At 42.9% G+C, this 12,600-nt stretch overlaps 5 protein-coding genes across 9 annotated transcripts; 2 read left to right on the top strand and 3 right to left on the bottom strand.

Annotated features, from left to right (window-relative positions):
- Positions 1–35: 35 nt before the first annotated feature.
- Positions 36–9,680, bottom strand: LOC107224137. Of its 5 annotated transcripts, none has more exons than XM_046739636.1 (7): positions 9,497–9,680; positions 2,694–2,820; positions 2,448–2,617; positions 2,120–2,368; positions 1,894–2,054; positions 1,712–1,801; positions 36–1,617 (listed from the first exon to the last, which is right to left on the bottom strand). In XM_046739636.1, exons 2-7 carry the CDS (start codon positions 2,807–2,809, stop codon positions 556–558), a joined length of 1,848 nt encoding a protein of 615 aa, XP_046595592.1. In that variant the 5' UTR covers positions 2,810–2,820; positions 9,497–9,680; the 3' UTR covers positions 36–555. The 5 variants fall into 5 exon arrangements, with proteins under 5 accessions (XP_046595592.1, XP_046595590.1, XP_046595589.1 ...); XM_046739634.1 differs by lacking the exon at positions 9,497–9,680 and adding an exon at positions 3,791–3,899; XM_046739633.1 differs by lacking the exon at positions 9,497–9,680 and adding an exon at positions 2,929–3,179.
- LOC107224122 (cysteine desulfurase, mitochondrial) lies at positions 4,230–6,979 on the top strand. The gene is made up of 10 exons (XM_015664055.2): positions 4,230–4,365; positions 4,449–4,528; positions 4,711–4,827; positions 4,892–5,029; positions 5,293–5,498; positions 5,601–5,722; positions 5,785–5,942; positions 6,205–6,476; positions 6,558–6,647; positions 6,747–6,979. The coding sequence occupies exons 1-10, from the start codon at positions 4,260–4,262 to the stop codon at positions 6,808–6,810; spliced, it is 1,353 nt and encodes a 450-aa protein (XP_015519541.2). The 5' UTR covers positions 4,230–4,259; the 3' UTR covers positions 6,811–6,979.
- LOC107224124 (GTP-binding protein YPT6) lies at positions 6,942–8,183 on the bottom strand. The gene is made up of 3 exons (XM_015664058.2): positions 7,824–8,183; positions 7,432–7,676; positions 6,942–7,344 (listed from the first exon to the last, which is right to left on the bottom strand). Exons 1-3 carry the CDS (start codon positions 8,001–8,003, stop codon positions 7,146–7,148), a joined length of 624 nt encoding a protein of 207 aa, XP_015519544.1. The 5' UTR covers positions 8,004–8,183; the 3' UTR covers positions 6,942–7,145.
- LOC107224125 (ragulator complex protein LAMTOR4 homolog) lies at positions 8,306–9,030 on the bottom strand. The gene is made up of 2 exons (XM_015664059.2): positions 8,730–9,030; positions 8,306–8,652 (listed from the first exon to the last, which is right to left on the bottom strand). Exons 1-2 carry the CDS (start codon positions 8,799–8,801, stop codon positions 8,404–8,406), a joined length of 321 nt encoding a protein of 106 aa, XP_015519545.1. The 5' UTR covers positions 8,802–9,030; the 3' UTR covers positions 8,306–8,403.
- Positions 9,681–9,710: 30 nt separating the features above from the next.
- On the top strand, positions 9,711–12,365 carry LOC107224123 (isocitrate dehydrogenase [NADP] cytoplasmic). Its single transcript, XM_015664057.2, has 2 exons — positions 9,711–10,166; positions 10,813–12,365. Exons 1-2 carry the CDS (start codon positions 9,966–9,968, stop codon positions 12,025–12,027), a joined length of 1,416 nt encoding a protein of 471 aa, XP_015519543.1. The 5' UTR covers positions 9,711–9,965; the 3' UTR covers positions 12,028–12,365.
- Positions 12,366–12,600: the final 235 nt, after the last annotated feature.

The following is a 12,600-nucleotide window of genomic DNA, read 5'->3' on the forward strand; positions in this document are numbered from 1 at the left end:
AAGCAAAGATGACACCCATCGAAAAGATAGTTTTAGATATAAAAATGGTTTTTATTCACGGTAATAAAGTCATGGTTCTAAATAGTAATGTTTCAGAATAACTACGTCCGTTAAAATCGCCGGAAGCATCCCATCCGCAACAATCGTGTTATGTTTACTTAGGTACAATCACGGTCACGGTAGCTGTCGTCCCCGAGATAGGCAACGAAGTTACACGTTTAATTTCGCACAGAATTTCTCACCTAAATTGCTATGTATCTTCGGTTGCCCATCCCAGGAGCTACAGATGCAGTGACCGTGGGAGTACATATGATAATATTCCCACCCAGAATAATGGGGAAATTTGAGAGATTACATCGCTTTGTTGTGTATGCCTGGTCCAATAAATTACTACAGCCTACGATTTGAGTTTCAGTTCAATTAGTCATGGTGAAACCTATAAGACCTATATCTTATACCGTATTCGTTAAAGTAAGTAGCAGTACCGATTTACAACGTGAAACGAGCCTCGACGTGATCGATCTACGATCCTCGCTCCCTCCCCTCACCCTTCCATCACTTTCCCGACTGATGATCTATGCTCAAATTCAAAGAGTCCGGGCAGTCATTGCCGCCAGATTGCTGCTTCATGCCGTGCACCGTCATGTCCAGCATAGTACCAAAATCGGACTTTACATTCGCGATGGAAACGTCGTCCATAGAGTAATCGTTTCTGGTTGACTTCGACGAGTCCCCGGAGTCGGGGTTCTTCTTCTGTTCACCGACGGGCAATTCACTGACAGTGAGTTTTGTATCGACGGTCGACATTGCGACAAGACCCTTGACGACGTCAGAGGGCTTAAACGAGATGTCGGAAGAGATGAATTCGGATATGGGAAATTCGGTAGTCTTGTTAACGTCGATCACTGTCACGTCCTGGGCCTTGCCACCGAGGGGGTTGAACAGGTTGGCTAGGTTGCAGGCGTAGGCTGGGGACGTCTTGGCAATGTCGTTTATTGAGAAACCCGACAGTTTGGCCAAATCACTGGTTGAAAAGTTGGCCAGCTTCGAAAGGTCCGAGAATTTGCTCAGCTGCGATATATCGGCGAGTGGGAATTCAGGAATCCTGTTCTTGCCGGCACCGTGGGAGCTGGAATCGCTCGACAGGAGATTGCTAACCTTGGAAAAGTCCGCGGTTGAGAAATCGTAGTCTGGTTTGGAATTCTTTACGGAAACGGTCAGTTCACCGGATGTGAATTCAGCCGGCAACTTGTGCTTCGCATTGAGATTCATATCCGGCATCGGTAAGTCGAATTTCTGCCCTTTGGTGGCTTCAAGGGTGTCGTTTTTGTCCTTCGAAGTCGACGGCACGTTGAACGGCTTTAGTATGGAGACGCTAGAGTCTAGTTTAAAGTTTACGGGAGTGAGGAAAAGATTGTTAGGATTGATGCCAGAACGGCCCATGGGGTCAGGCACCAACGGGAACTTGACATTCGAAAATATATCCGAATTTCCCGCTATGCTCGATGCTTGCGTTGTCGTTGGCGGATCCTCCATTCCAGGTGCAACGATTTCTCTGATGGCGTCCCAGTACGATCCGTTTGACTGGTTCCTCGGTAGTTTTGACTCCAATGAGCTCTACGAAAAAGAATGATACAAAAATGTTATCTAGCACTGATTTACTTTTCATAATTCTCAATACACAAAGTTTTTGCACGCGTCGCATACTTGCCTTCAATTTTTCCAAATACGTCACAGAACCGTTAAAGATTCCTTTGAAGTCGACACAGCCGTCATTTTTGTAATACTCGACACATTTTTTCTGAAAAATTAAAAACCAGCCATTATAGTAGATACCTGAACTGCTGCACAGTCGCTAACTACGGCATTGAAATTCAGTGCTGAACATCTTACAATTTCATCAATAGCTTCCTGAGAAAGGAATTGTTCCTGGGACAGGGTGTAGCTGAGCAGCATTGGTCTCGGGTACTCGTGAGGCCGATTTTCCGGTGGAGGGAGCGACCAAAAGAAGTTGAAGTTTGACTCGTAGCAGTTATTATCTGTGTTATACGGAGCTGCGAAAAGTGAGCCAAAAATTTAAGACTGTTGGGATGACCAAAACGCAAACAACGAAACTCACAGCAGATAAGCCCGACACATGGTGTGTAACTATTGTCACTCAGTCCTTTCATCTTTATCTGATAGTCTAGTTGAGAATCGACATCGCGGAGCGACGGCGACGCGTGCGTCCTAGGATGGGAATGATACCATCCTACCAACGTGAGATGCTTCCATTCCATGGCTCGTGCAATTTCAGCCTCAGTTGCTGCAGCTGCAGTTTTGTCTTTCCCATTACATCGGCATGGAAACGCGTAGTTTATTGTCAAATCTATGGGCATCAAGATCCTTAATAAAAACCCGCAATTTTCAATGTTGTCTACAAATATGTGTTAGGAACTGAACCTCACTGTGAGCATTAATGTCCCAATGCCCCCCAAGATAACCACACACCTCCTTGTCCTTGAGATGGCAATGCAGGTCGACGATGAGCGCTGCAGTTGTGGAGAGAGTGACAAGAAATGGCTGAATTTTCCCAAGGGAACTGAACGACGTCAGTTCAACCATTGTGCTCATGTCCCTGCAGAATGAAACATGTGATATCTGATATTTGGCACGGAAGTGATGAGTTACGGGTTGACCAATAATTAGCTTACATTGCGTGACTTCTGATGCCGAGGTTGGTGTGCTTGACGGGAACTCTGACGACTGGCACGCTAACCGGTGGTTTTTCTATCACCTCCTCTGTTTCAATCGCGGCATCCATCATCATGAGGCTGAAATCTAAGAGAACACAAGAAGTGATCCACGAACCATGTAGCTAAAATCGCTAAAATTTGTGAGAGGATGAGTCGAATTTTAGGTTATGTATCGACAATAATATAAGCAAACCTAATTTTAAGTTCAACTTTGGGCAAGAATCGCAATACAGTACGACCTAAGGGTGATTTTACACAGTTACGAATAGCATTGTTGAAGAAATCGTTAAGATTTGTGATAATACAGTGCGGGGAAAATTCAGGAAAATCAGGATTACACTCTCGCGGGCGTCGGCACAGGGTCGGTACTGTTGACACAAACAAAAAGCACGCGTACTTTTAGTTCAGTCTGCTACCACGGCTGTCACAGAGCAGTACAGATGAGAAATTGACGCGGCATTTTCAAAACAAATCCAGAAGAGTAACATAACACGTAAATGAGACGAAGGTAAATGAATGTTTCGAACAAGAGTTTTACTTGGTAAATTATTTTAACTGATTTATAAAGGCTGTGTAATTTCGTTGACTCATTGAAGACTGTCGTTGACTGGAGACTATTGACGTTTTAAAAACGGTGACCCTAATCAGCGTTGATCAGATTAAAAATTTTTTTATGAACGTTTTATGTCAACGGTCATTTCAAAGGGTATGAATTCTACAAATTTTATTTACTATAGTGATTTCATAGAATCCATGCCAATTCTTTATTTCTGCGTTAAATGCAAATGTATAAAAGTGTTTTTGTACAGAATCGCGTATAGAATCGGGATGTTGAGCTCGTTTTTGCGTTTGAGATACGTGGACTTCGATGTTTGCAAATATATAAGTCAACATCAAAATCGACCAGGGCACTCTTAACAATGACTACTCTAAAACGGTAACCATCAGAGGAAAAGAAGAATACTGAAAGATGATTTCACATATTGGATGCATATTGGTCACTTTGGCACAGCTCATGCGCGCATAGTTGAATCTATCCAAACAACGCACTGTACCTGTTAACTCTAAACGTCTCTGCGTCGCATCAAATTTTTATCACAAATTCGTACGTGTAAAGTGCAATTAGCAAATGACAATCTTAACAAACATCCTGCACGGAGTTTTTCGCGCCATTGACGGCTGATCGAGGCCGAGGGGACGAGTTTCCGATTGGTGAGAGGCAAACAGAACCGCAGTTACGAGCAGGAGCTGTTCTATCAGGGTTACCGACGCTCTTTCAGGTTAACCGCACTTCACTTCACTTCATTCCAACTAATCTCTTTTCGTCGCGGCACCAATTGATCGGTGATCCTGCGTACGCCTAGCTCTCGACTCTCGAGATTCAAGATCTTGATTAGATCCGTACAGTTTCCTCTGCCTTCGCATCGAGATTCCTAACCCAAATTCCTCCTTTTTTTGAGCGCGCGACCGGCCAACTGATTGAGTAAATGTCGCACGACTGAAGAAGGCCGATCAAACGAAAGAATGTTTCGTTTGTGGAAACGACTCGTGCCTCTTGCGCGCGATCACCACGTCAACGAAGTGATTTCGTCGCCCAAGCGACACTACGCGGCTGTCAAAGAATTCGAATGTACGCTGAACTAGTAAACGAAAGATTTTACTACAAATTATGCAATTGCGCCTAACTACTTGTTAAAAATCGTTTTTTTCCAGCTCCCATCAGTGATGAGTACAAAAAGGGTCCAGCGGAGGGTCGGCCCTTGTATCTGGATGCCCAGGCCACTACACCATTGGTAATTATCCACCTCTCGAACGGAACTAAAATTATTCTTAATCTCACACTTGTGATTGTATAAACGTATTTTGTTTTAATAACGGTTTGTTTGGAAAAATTTCAATCGCTAAACTTCGCTAACTTGTTTTAATCAGTATTAGTACATCTGGGTGTCAACTGATACGTCGATTCTCATTTCAGGACCCACGTGTGCTGGACCAGATGATGCCGTACATGACAACATACTACGGCAATCCGCATTCCAGGACTCACATGTATGGATGGGAAACAGAGGCAGCTGTTGAGCGTGGTCGGAAAGTTAGTAAGGATCTCGTTTTCTCTAAGTGCTTTATATTCTATCCTCTTTCAATTTCTCTTGTAGCAAGTTGCTGATCTGATAGGAGCTGATCCGAAGGAAATTATATTCACGTCTGGGGCCACGGAGTGCAATAATATATCTGTCAAGGGTGTGGCTAGATTTTACAAGGAAAAGAAAAAGCACGTTGTAACGACACAAACTGTGAGTTGAAAAGGAAAATTGGATACGATGTAAACTATTTGATGCTCCATTTGATAATGTTTTCACTGTGAAATAATCATTGATGTTGGCTTACGTAGTTTGTTTCTAATTTTGTGATTACATTCCGTTTCAAATATATTGTATGCTTGAAATAAAATTAATTGGAGACCAGAATGGAAATATTTGTAAAACATAATGAAGTATGAAGCCACGGGCATTTGATGAGAAGTATTGAGGTCTCTCAACTTGTTCTTTTTACATAGGAACACAAGTGCGTTTTGGACTCCTGCAGAGCTTTGCAAGCTGAAGGATTCAATGTCACATACCTCCCTGTCAAACCCAATGGATTAATCGACATAGACCAACTTGAAGCTGCTCTGAGGCCTGACACATCACTTGTTTCGATAATGACTGTGAACAACGAAATTGGTGTCCAACAGCCAATTGCAGAGATTGGAGCTCTATGCAGGTTGTTATACTGTAAAATATATTTTAAGTTTCAGAACAAGACAAAGATAAAAGCGTTAAGTATTGAGCAGTGAACAGATTATCATATTTGTTGATATTGCAGAAGGAAGAAAGTTTTCTTTCACACAGATGCTGCGCAAGCTGTAGGAAAAATTCCGATCAACGTGAACGCGATGAACATAGATCTCATGTCGATCAGTGGTCATAAGTTGTACGGGCCAAAAGGTAGTGCATAAAGAGATCGAGAAATTTTTCAAAATATCCATGCATCTCAACTAATGTTTCAGGCATAGGAGCACTCTACGTCAGGCGTAGGCCAAGGGTTCGTGTCGAAGCCCTTCAAAGTGGCGGGGGTCAGGAAAGAGGCATGAGAAGTGGAACGGTGCCAGCACCTCTGGTGGTTGGGCTGGGGGCTGCTTGCGAGCTCGCACAAAAGGAAATGGCTGTTAGTACAACACTTTCTCAACTTTCCATATGCTTCACTGTAAAGTGTCCAGCATTACAGAAAATTGGGAAAACCTGAAAATGTCATGAGATTATTACTTTACAAGGAAATTTCAGAAAATTTCCAGGAATTTCATCAGTCTCTGATTTCAAAAGAAATTACATTTTTACGTCAGTTTGATAGTATCTGGTGTTAAGTATCATCTTCAATTTGAACTGAAAATTATCTGGATTAATACTTGTGTTCTTCTCCACGTTTACAGTATGACCACAAGTATATAGAAGATCTTTCCCAGCATTTGATACAAAAAATAATGGGCAGTTTAACGAATGTGGTGCGTAACGGTGATGAAGTTGCCTGGTATCCTGGCTGCGTGAATCTCTCTTTTGCTTTTGTCGAGGGAGAGTCATTGCTGATGGCTTTGAAAGATGTGGCGTTGAGCAGCGGCTCAGCTTGCACGAGCGCCAGTCTAGAGCCAAGCTACGTCTTACGTGCCATTGGAGCTGCCGAAGACCTGGCACATTCCAGTATAAGGTAGGCGTGAATGTACAATTTTTGCAAACTAGGATATCTGACATATAAATGCTGACAATGGCAAATTACTGTGCATTTCAGGTTTGGAATTGGTCGTTTCACAACTCGTGAAGAAGTCGATTACACAGCGCATAACATCATACGCCACGTTATTCGACTCAGAGAGATGAGGTATGTGTTTTATGCGCTCGATGTCAAAATTGAAACTCTAGCAAAAGTTTTGTTTGCTTGTAAAATTGATATAATTCTGTTTTCTCTTCCTCCTGCCAGTCCACTGTGGGAAATGGTACAAGAGGGTATCGATATCAAGTCAATCAAATGGACGCAGCACTGAACAGTTCCTACTCAAAAAGGGCTTTGTACACGGATTATTTGTTAAGTGATACATAGTAAATTATGACTAGCTTAGTGAGATTTCAAGTTTCCAGATTTCAACATTGCATTCGCTGCATAGTAGTATAAGAGTTTATGATAAATGAATAAATTTTTATTTTGAAAATTTATCAAATCGCCACACATCATTCATCCTCCGTCAATAAATTATTATAATATTAATATATGCTCAGCCAGCGTTTGTCATGACATAAATCATGCATTTTTAAATTGAAATCCGTTTCCTCTTGAGTTGACTAGAGAAACGTGTTCTGGGCATTAAAAGCTGAATCAAAATTAGCACAAGCAGGATGGCTCGTCGATTTCGTCGGAACTTGTGATTTTGAAGTGGTCCTTGTCCATATCGTGCAGTTCCATACGCGATCTGTTTGCCTCGACCAAATGGCGTGCAATATCTTCAAACATTTCATCAACCCCGTGCCCCGTTTTACACGACGTTTTGTACGTCGCCGATATCAAATTGTGACACTGTTCACTGGGAAACAAAAGTTACGACTGTCAATGAACTTATTGCTTTAATTCTCAACATATAATTACGATGTGAATAGATTATTTCTCTTACCAGAATTGTTCCATTTCCACATCTGTGACCTGAGGATCAACGCTTTCCAAGTCGCTCTTGTTCCCGCAAAGGAATATCTTAGCGTTTTCCGCGTAAGTTACAATGTCAAGAAGGTGCTGTGAGAGGAGGTGAAAGGAGGTCGGATTGTCAAGCGAAAAGACCAATATTGCCGCCTCTGCAAATTTGTAGTAACTGGATGTTATAGAGGCAACCCTCTCCATTCCTCCTGTGTCCCATAACTGCAGCTGGAAAGTCAGGACCACCCTCGACGTTGTAGAAAATTAGCCAAAATTGACAGGTGTAAATGAATATACTTGTCCGACACAATAAATTTAAAGCTGCACTTGCACGCGTGAAAATAACTGAACGTAACAGGCAAATGTGCTACTTACGCGAATCGTTTTTTCGTCAATGGTGTACTGTTTGTTGATATTGTCCAGTCCCAAGGTCGATTTTCTATCATTGTTTGAGACGAAGGTATTGTTCGCGAATCGCCTAAATATCGAACTTTTCCCGACCCCGTATTCGCCACATAAAATCACCTTTTGTTCGGTTACCTTGATGGTGGCCATTTGTTTACATCTAAACAATACTACCGATCATTGTTTAACGGGTTATATTTCCCACGCGTATTATTACCGATTATAACTACACACATTTATGCATGCGTACATATGCATATTCGTGATAATTAAAAAATATTCGCGCAGATTGCAGCATCTTTGTTCAGTCATAGACGTTTTGCTAAGCTCATAGATGGCGCAGACTGCCTAAAAACCGAAGAATCACCCTCGGTGTCCAACTACATCTATAATTAGTCGATTAGGTGCAATGAACAGAACCACTAGCAAAAAAGCTAGGAAACTTGCTACCGTTCACATTTGCGATCTTTGCTTTATTACATGTCTCATTTTTATATTTCAACTTAACATATGTTCCTTGTAATTATTTCGATAAGCAATATTTGACTCATCAAGCAATCACTGGCAGGTGCTGCTGCTGCTGTTCTTGAGATGAGGTCAACGCGGTTATCTTCTTCTTAACAATGTGAACCTTCTTGTTTGACAGGCATATGACGTAGCAGTGATCTTCGTAGGTTATGGATATTTTGTTGAATGTTTCATCGGACGCAAACGCCTTGGGATCGATCGTGTCGGTCAGAGTGATCAGGCTCATGATAATGTTTGCAATTCTCTCGTCGTTTTCCAGCTCTCCACCCGACTGAAATGACAGCAGTGAAAAAAAAAAAACAAAAGTAAACAATGATGAAGCTCTCGACTTGTATCGCGTTGTCATACCGTGAGTACCGCCCCGTCCTCTTTTAATACCAAATAACCGATTTGCTCAGGTATTCTCTCCATCGACAACATCTTCAAATAACCTAGCGGATGTTTGTATATTGCAGAATGGTAAAATTTAACGTAAGCACTGGGGAGCCGAGTATCAAAATTGTCCTTGCGAGGAAGTGTCACCTGTCAACACACAAAACCTGTGGTTTGACGTGTGGCGATAGTCTAAAATACAACGCGGTAGCCAGCGCGATGCAGCGCGATGTATTTTTCTGCTCTTGTTTTCTGCCTGCTTAGACTTCAATGTAGCCAACTGACAAAACTTGGAAATCTGGAGATATCATTTATCGTTTGTTCACCGTGGCGCTGTAATCCACTCTCCTGTAGTTTGGTCTCAAATTTACTCTCTAGCTCCTCTAGCTAATGAGTGCTGAAAATGGCCGAACTCTGTGAAGTTCGCGGTATGATTTTCTGTAGTAAACCACTGAGTTTACATCACTGATCTCTAGCATACAAGTAGAGGTCAGTGGTTTACAAATGAGACATAAATATCATTACATATCAGTGTAGCAAATGTCGTAGTTTCATCCTTGTTTTGACTTTGAAAATAAATATCTCATTTATTCTGAGGCATTAACAAGACGTTATTATCACGCATGACACTCACAGAAATTGCTAATTCAGCCCGCCTTTTAAATAACACCACACAGTACCTTTAATGCATGTGCAGTACATATTTCGGATATTTCGGGGCAAAATGAAAAAATATTGCGAACCGTAATTATGTAGATAGCCTGGAGGGCAGCTGTTATTAGTCCGATATTTTATGGCGGATGCCACCGCTGTTACATTGCCTCTCGGGCTTCGGCCGATTGACTCGACGGCTGGCCGCTCTAGGCGGCAATCGATTGCGTAACCAACTCCCGTTAAAAGAATGGCGCGTGTCAGCAATACTGTTAACGTCTAGAATTCGCTATCAATTTTATGTAGGGGTGGCATCAATTGACCCGTCAATGACAATAAACCGTTGGTTTATTGTACTCTTCGGACCCGGGGAGCGCGTCCAAAGGTCCCTGGGGTACACAACTTTCCGCGAGAGATAACACATCTCGGGAACCCGGTCGACGGGACCAGTGACGGTGCAACTCTAGGATCGTTCGATACGCGGTACGCAACCCGTTCCGTACACGTACTCATCCTATCCCCTAGTCGTATAATCCGGTAATAATAACAATAACAGGCGCCATGTTCCGTTCCTTGACTCGCCTGTTAGGACCGAGTGCCGCCGTGGACAGTGCGGCTCGATTACTTCGCTGCAGTACGTCGTCCGTCGCTCTGCTCGACCGAAACTCCTCATTCGACGCATCGCGCAGACGAAACCTTACGTGGACGACACAGACATCGAAAAACTTCAGCTCCACGTCAATCGCTATGGCTAAGATCAAGGTATCTATGAATGTACATATCTCACCCTGATCCATCACGCTCCCCCGAGGCGTCGCCCTGTTAGCCGATTCATCTTCCTGCAGTTTAAAAAACATTCGAGTCTCATACGGCCGGTCGCGATCGTCGCGTATCCGTTTTAAACAGTTTCTATACTAATGCCGCGACTGAGAGAAGGCACTTCAAATCACGAGACACTTGCGATTCACCTTTCGGGGAACTTTATTGTTCGCAGCGTTCGTGTTCCGAAGTATTCCGTATTTATTGCATGATTAGAACCCCGTTCCAAACCACCTTGGATGATAGTGCACATTATGGTGCACAGTGCAGAGGTCGATCCCCTCTCCTCCCCCCCACATTTAGTCGACCCATCGTTTGCCGTGGAATGTCGATGGTTTCACTTAAATAGAAAACAAGCTCGAGGTCGAGTGAAAGCTAATAAGTTTCGAATGATAAGGTTCCTACTACAATGTGGATATCACAGCGATCATTATCTCACGCGATATAAGCCGTAATAATCAATTGATTGATAGTTTGATTATTTCTCGGAATTTCCGTTCATGATTAGATTGTACAATGAAATTGTTGTAAATAAGATGTTCAGCAGTTTCTTATGAAAATACTTAAAGAAACAGCATTTTTCCAACAGGCTGGACCCGTCGTTGACATTCTTGGAGATGAGATGACTCGTATCATCTGGGACTCTATCAAGAACAAATTGATACTCCCGTTCCTGGATATTGAGTTGCACATTTATGATCTGGGTATGGAGAACCGGGACGCAACTAATGACCAGGTGACGGTGGACTGCGCGGAGGCTGTAAAGAAATATAACGTGGGCATAAAGTGTGCGACGATAACTCCGGACGAAAATCGAGTCAAGGAGTTCAAGTTGAAACAGATGTGGAAGAGCCCCAACGGCACTATCAGGAATATACTGGGCGGCACTGTCTTCAGGGAAGCTATAATCTGCAAGAATATTCCGCGGCTGGTGACTGGTTGGAATCAACCCATTATTATCGGCCGTCACGCCCATGCTGACCAGTACAAGGCCACAGACTTTGTGGTACCAGGTGCCGGTAAACTGGAAATCACCTGGACAGGTGAGTCAGGCGACAAAATCCAGCACACTGTCTACCAGTTCAAGGGGGCTGGCATCGCTCAGGCCCAGTTCAACACCGACGAGAGCATCCGTGACTTTGCCCACAGCTCTTTCCAGTATGCTTTGGCTCGGACCTACCCGCTCTATCTTTCGACCAAGAACACCATCCTGAAAAAATATGATGGCAGATTTAAGGACATTTTCCAGGAGATTTACGAGGCTGAGTACCGTTCCAAGTTCGAAGCAAAGAATATCTGGTACGAGCATCGGCTCATTGACGACATGGTTGCCTACGCTATGAAATCCGAGGGTGGCTTTGTCTGGGCTTGCAAGAACTACGACGGAGACGTTCAGTCAGATTCCGTTGCTCAAGGTTATGGCTCTCTAGGCCTGATGACCTCTGTGCTTCTCTGCCCTGATGGCAAGACGGTCGAGGCTGAGGCTGCGCATGGAACAGTCACTCGGCATTACCGCCAATATCAACTGGGTAAAGAGACATCGACCAATCCGATTGCCTCGATCTTTGCTTGGACAAGGGGCCTACTACACCGTGCTAAGCTGGACAACAACAACCAGTTGAAGAAATTCGCAGAGACTCTGGAGAAAGTTTGCATTGATACGATCGAGGCTGGAAGTATGACTAAAGATTTGGCAATCTGCATCAAGGGCATGAACAATGTCAAAAGGTCAGACTATCTTGAGACGTTCGAGTTTATGGACAAGCTCGCTGACAATTTAAAGAAGGAACTGGCCAAGGCGTGACTGCAAACATACATGTTCCCAGATATCCGGAGGTCGAAGCTTTGAGCCCAGGAAAGGGCTGCTGCTTCATTTATTCCAGAATCTATTGCCAATTTTTTCAGTTTAAACCTTCGAGGGGTGTTTATTGGATGAGGAAAATAGTTTTTTTTTTTTTTTTTTTTAGACAATACATGCGTTAATAGCACAACACTCAAGTATTCTTAAGTATGAAAATGCCATTGTTATTACAGGAACCTTTAGCCTGTGAAATATTTTTGTAAACCTATAAGTCAAATGAACGATTTTCGTCTGGTTTTCAATGTATAAACAAAAGGTTTTATAAATATGTTTTACAATGATTTTACCATTTGATTGCCTCATTTACAGGAACTGTGAAAACCTGCATGTGCGAATATTGTTGGATTATCTATAGTCTCGTATTCCTTCGAAATAGCTGTGGACTGATATGAAACCTTGCTCTACAGCTACACTGTATTCAAATTATATAACTTCAAGACTTCCTGAGTAGCCATGGTCAAAGATCAAGTTGGATACTTGAATTGCGTATACTTTACGTAACTCCACAACTTGAAT

This window comes from Neodiprion lecontei, chromosome 5 (assembly GCF_021901455.1).
Source record: "Neodiprion lecontei isolate iyNeoLeco1 chromosome 5, iyNeoLeco1.1, whole genome shotgun sequence".
In the NCBI taxonomy this organism is placed as follows: Eukaryota; Metazoa; Arthropoda; class Insecta; order Hymenoptera; family Diprionidae; genus Neodiprion; species Neodiprion lecontei.